This window comes from Vombatus ursinus, unplaced genomic scaffold, assembly GCF_900497805.2.
Source record: "Vombatus ursinus unplaced genomic scaffold, bare-nosed wombat genome assembly UNPS02014772.1, whole genome shotgun sequence".
Lineage (NCBI taxonomy): Eukaryota > Metazoa > Chordata > Mammalia > Diprotodontia > Vombatidae > Vombatus > Vombatus ursinus.
The window spans coordinates 11,849,595-11,854,892 of NW_020954550.1; the positions used below are offsets into that span (position 1 = coordinate 11,849,595).

The window sequence follows — 5,298 nt, forward strand, 5'->3', positions numbered from 1 at the left end:
ACAGAGAGAGAGACAGAGAGACAGAGAGAGAGAGACAGAGACAGAGAGAGAGAGAGAGAGAGAGACAGAGAGAGAGAGTCACTGAGTGACCTAGGAAGACTGGAGGTTCTCTTTTCCAGCTCCTTGCAGGTCTTTAAGCTGTTTATGAGTAGAAGAGTCTCCTGCTCAGGCTGGCAGTTGGACATCGGCAGCGACAGGGACTGCTGCAAACCGGAGTGGACAGAGAAAGACAAGGACTCCAGCTACAACCCGACATATCTGACTTACTCGGAATTGCTTCTCCGCTAACTTCTGTTTGATGCTGGTGATCAAGGTGCCCGCCAGACTAAACAAGTACATCAGCTGTGTGTCTTGCTGAAGATGTTGGAACCAGTGACTTCGTCCGAGAAGGGAGAACTCCCAGCTTAAGCTGCCCCGTCCCCTCCATCGCCCTAACTCTCTAGAAGTGAGAAGAGGACAAAAACCAGAAAGGGGGAAGTGGGAGGCCCGTGCCTCACACTCCTGCCCAGCTTACCACCTCCACGGCATGGATGGATTCACACACAACAACCCCCTGCCCCGTGGTGACGCTGACCTTAACAACCAGAGCAACAACACTACCTCCAGTGACTCGCCCTACGATCAGGGCAATAGTACTGATTTCTCAGACGTGACCTTCGGCTACCAGGTAGTCACCTCGGTGCTGCTCGGCTCCCTGATCCTCTGCGCGGTGATCGGCAATGCCTGTGTGGTGGCCGCAATTGTCCTGGAGCGCTCCCTGCAGAACGTGGCTAACTATCTCATCGGCTCGCTGGCCGTCACCGACCTGATGGTTTCCGTGCTTGTTTTGCCTATGGCTGCTCTCTACCAGGTCCTCAACAAGTGGACTCTGGGCCAGGTAACCTGCGACATTTTTATCTCTCTGGATGTACTCTGCTGCACGTCGTCCATCCTGCACCTGTGTGCCATTGCCCTGGACAGGTACTGGGCCATCACTGACCCCATTGACTATGTAAATAAGAGGACCCCCCGGAGAGCTGCTGTCCTTATCAGCCTCACTTGGCTCATAGGCTTTTTGATCTCTATCCCACCCATGCTGGGCTGGCGGACCCCAGAAGACCGCTCTAACCCCGACGCCTGTACCATCAGCAAAGACCACGGCTATACCATTTACTCCACATTTGGCGCCTTCTACATCCCCCTGCTGCTGATGCTCGTGCTATACGGGAGGATCTTCAAAGCTGCCCGGTTCCGGATCCGCAAGACAGTCAAGAAGGCAGAGAAGTCCGGGAACAGCTGCTTCAGCACTTCTCCGGCTCCCCCACCCAAGAAGAGCATCAATGGGGAACCCAGGGGCAAGAACTGGAGGCGCGGGGCGGAGCCCAAGACTGTGGGGGCACCCTGCGTCAACGGGGCTGTGAGGCAGGGTGAGGATCGCGCCGCCCTGGAGGTGATTGAGATCCACCACTACAGCAACTCCAAGGACCACCTAACTCTCCCCAGTGACGCTGGTGGAGTCCCCAGCACCACCTCCTTCGAGAGAAAGAACGAAAGGAATGCAGAAGCCAAGAGAAAGATGGCCTTGGCTCGGGAGAGGAAGACTGTCAAGACTTTGGGCATCATAATGGGTACCTTTATCCTCTGTTGGCTGCCATTCTTCATCGTGGCCCTGGTCCTACCCTTCTGCGAGAGCAGCTGCCACATGCCCGACTCGCTGGGTGCGATCATCAACTGGCTAGGCTACTCCAACTCCCTGCTCAACCCTGTCATCTATGCCTACTTCAATAAAGATTTCCAAAGTGCTTTCAAGAAGATTGTCAGGTGCAAATTCTGCCGGCAGTGATACCTTGTTGGCTGACTGCAGGCTGCTCAATCGAACCCCTGCCCAAGCTCAACCTCACCTTCACCTCACTTCCTGATAAGCCACTCACTTCTAAATTCAGCTTGTCTCTTTTCTCCTAAACCTCCACGTCGCCACTGCCTCTGCTTTCAGGGTTCCAATCCTTTTTAGCCAATGCAACCCAATGCTAGGGGGGAAGGGGGATTATTTGAACGTAATGGAACCGCCATGGAGGAGAGGGGGTGGGGATTGAGGAGGAGTACTCCTCATCAATAGAGTTTATTTGGGAAACGAAATTGGTTACTATTTTCTCCCTTGTTCATAACTGAAGCTCCCTAAACCCGGACAGTCTCTAAGTTCTTGCTCAGTTTCCTTCTTCCCGGGACAGAACTGAAAACAAAGCAGTGAACCACAATCGCAGCCAGCCCTAGCAGGATTGCGCTGGGTGTTTCTGAGTTCAAGATGTTCAAGTTGCTGGGCATTTAATCTGGTTATCCCTTTCACGACCTGCCGGTACCAACCCTCAGAATTTTCAGTCATTCGGCTAACCTCGTCCCCTTCCGTCTTCATCCACTCCCTTTCTCCTCCAGGTTACTAAGATCAGAAAGGCGGCAGGGCTTTTAGAGAACTTTGCTAGTTATGGACACTGAATTTCCAGCGTTCCTCAGAGTGACGAAAAGCAGCCTATGCATAGTATCTTCTCGGTTTGTTTTCCCTGCCCATTTCCTTCAATCCAGGAGAAAGTGGAAAGATTACACTAGAATATTAACCATGAAAGTAAATCTGTAAGTACCGTAGGCCTCGCTTAAAAGGGGCCGGAGAGCAGTGGGGGTACTGGGCGAGTTTGCATCAGGCGAGTGATGTGAAGCAGCCTCTGTATTTTGCCTCACGAAACAAAAGGAGGGAGCTTCCGATGGACAAAAAGTCATTATCGGAATCTCTGAACAATTTGCTTCTCTACTTCTCTACAGAGGGATGTACCGGCTGTTCCATCACAAACCACTGATAACCAGAAATCAATACCGTACTCTGTAGATAATAACACCCCAGCCCTGACCTCTGCTAGGGGCCAAGGAGACTGATCTCTCGGAGTCCTAAGATAGAGTCAAATTGCCTCCTCTCTCAAACGTCTCCTTCCACGAATGCATGGGGGCACGCATGCTTTTATTAGAGAGCAGAAACAACTTCTACCAACCACTGCACTGTTTGAGTCTTTCTGTCTGAAAGTCACAGCCTGCAATTCTTGTGTTTACATAAAGGAAATCAGGGAGAGTAAGTAGCTAAGACTGCTGGGGAGGGAGTGATGCATTCTTTGCTCCGCTCACCACTGCTGACCAAGGCTAAGAGGAGGGGGTGGGGGGAAAGGGGTCTGTGGGGCTTGAGCACGCTGGTGCTTGTTAAACTGACAAGCTCATCTAACAGCCAGACTTTCAGGTTCTGAAGGGGTCTCCTCGTTTGGCTTTTCTGGAAAACATAACAGATTTGGTATTCAGCCTTCATGAAAACAGAAGTACATTCCAAATGAGATAGTTTGTCTTTTTTGTTTTTTTCCCTTTCTTTCTCCTGTGGTGGGAATATCCGGGTTTTAAATCTGGGAATATGGAGCTCCATCTTGTAAATTGGTAGGGAAAGACATCTGTTTGTGGCCTCGGAGTGGAACATCTTAAATCCCGTAGGGGCTGCTGGGATCTGTGAGGAAGTTTCCACCCCATTGTGCCTCTGAATGTTGTTATATACAGGGTTATGTTACCTGATCCTGGGTGGGCCCCAAATCTAATTGAACGTTTTGCAGGAATACGGTTGTTAAATTAGTGGAAGTATTTGAACAACGGAGCTTTGGTCCCCAAAGGCAATTATTCTTCCAGTTGCTTCAACCCCTATCCTTATTGAGAAACCTGTTGTACTCTCTGCTGCACAACCCAATGGAATGTTAGCCTTGTGCTATAGGTGGGTGTATACTTTTCCAAATTATTTGACACTGATTAGCTTAACTGACATTAAGAGATGTAGCACATCCACATCCAGCTTCCCAATTTTCTGATGATAGTTATTTAAAGTCACAGTATTGATAAAAAATATTGATCCTTATTACCTTTCCTTCCCCTTCCTTTCCCTCCCCCCCCCTTTTTTTTCTCAACTGAGTTTCTACCTTTTGGATGTTTGAGTGTATTATTTTGAGAGCAGTGTTGTATTTTCAAGTTGCAGAAGTTGCCAATGAAAGTGCACTTGTTTAAGTATTCAAAAAATTGAAGTAGCAACCCTATTGCCTCAAGCCAGTTGATAAACTCAAAACTATCCTGCTATTTAACCTATCAAACAAATGAACAGCATTTCCTGTGAAAAGAAAAAATAAAAAGCCTAAGCATATGAGCTGGGAGAGATTGAGGTTTAAATCTCTAGGTCATTATGAATTATATGAATATGTTTCATTAGCATGGGGGAGAATAGGAATTTCCAATCTAACTTTTACTAATTTGGGAAGTTTAATTTTATTATTTAATCACCATGAATGAAATAGAACTAGATGGGAGGATCTCAACAATCTTTCCCCTTCTATTACTATTGGTTTTCATAAAATGTATAGCAAAAAATGTCTTCAAATCAATCATAGGTTAATATGAGGATGGGGAAGGACCTTGGAAACCATCTAGTTTAATCCCTTCGTGAACTAAACCCAGTAGATTTTCAGTGACTTACCCAAGGTCACATGGCTAGTTAGGGCAGAACCACACTTGAAGCCCAGGTCATTTGCCTCCTAGTTCCAATATTTAAATCATTAAAAATTAATCTTTTCCCCCTATCAAACCTGTGCCAACATTTCTCCCATATATATTGAAACTGGGTTTCTAAAACTGAATATTAGAATTGGAGAAAGGTGGTTTTACTTTTGGAAACTTTTTGTCCTACTTTTTAACATTCATAAAAAGGTAAAAATAAAACACAAATATGAAGGGCTGGGTAAATCCAATAGTATTTGCTTTTGAAGACTATATTTGGTTGAACAGAAAAATCATATTACTATTGAGAAAAATAAAAGGTTTGTAACCCTCAAGAGCACTGGATTCTTTCTTAAGTGATTGTATTCAGATGGAGTATTTCTGCATTAAACTTGGCCTTCAATGTTCATTCTAATTTATAAAATGATAATTAAGGATTCATTAATGGTGATGCTATAATAAACTGTTATCAGATGCACAAGACATTTTCCTTCAATTCTCTGTCTGCTTTCATTCCTTTGGAAAATTGACCCAACCTTGGTCAAGAGGGCACAGTTACTAAAACAAGGTAGATAGATACGTAAAGTCATAAGCTGCCTCAATTTACCACTACAGTTTTCCTTCTCTGCACCCCTTCATCCATGTTCCATAAGTGAGACATTTTGAGAAATCCAGCTTTTAGAAACTGAATTTTCCTTGACTGACACATCCATATAATCTTCAGTCATATATCTATCAGTATGTACAAGGAAAGAGGGAAGA

General features: G+C 46.0%; 1 protein-coding gene across 1 annotated transcript; it reads left to right on the forward strand.

Annotated features, from left to right (window-relative positions):
• The first annotated feature begins 526 nt into the window (after positions 1–526).
• HTR1A (5-hydroxytryptamine receptor 1A) lies at positions 527–1,822 on the forward strand. Its single transcript, XM_027863338.1, has one exon. The coding sequence runs from the start codon at positions 527–529 to the stop codon at positions 1,820–1,822; it is 1,296 nt and encodes a 431-aa protein (XP_027719139.1).
• Positions 1,823–5,298: the final 3,476 nt, after the last annotated feature.

Coding starts and splice junctions, on each gene's coding strand:
- HTR1A (XM_027863338.1), top strand. CDS start 527: ATGGATGGATTCACACACAACAACCCCCTGCCCCGTGGTGACGCTGAC.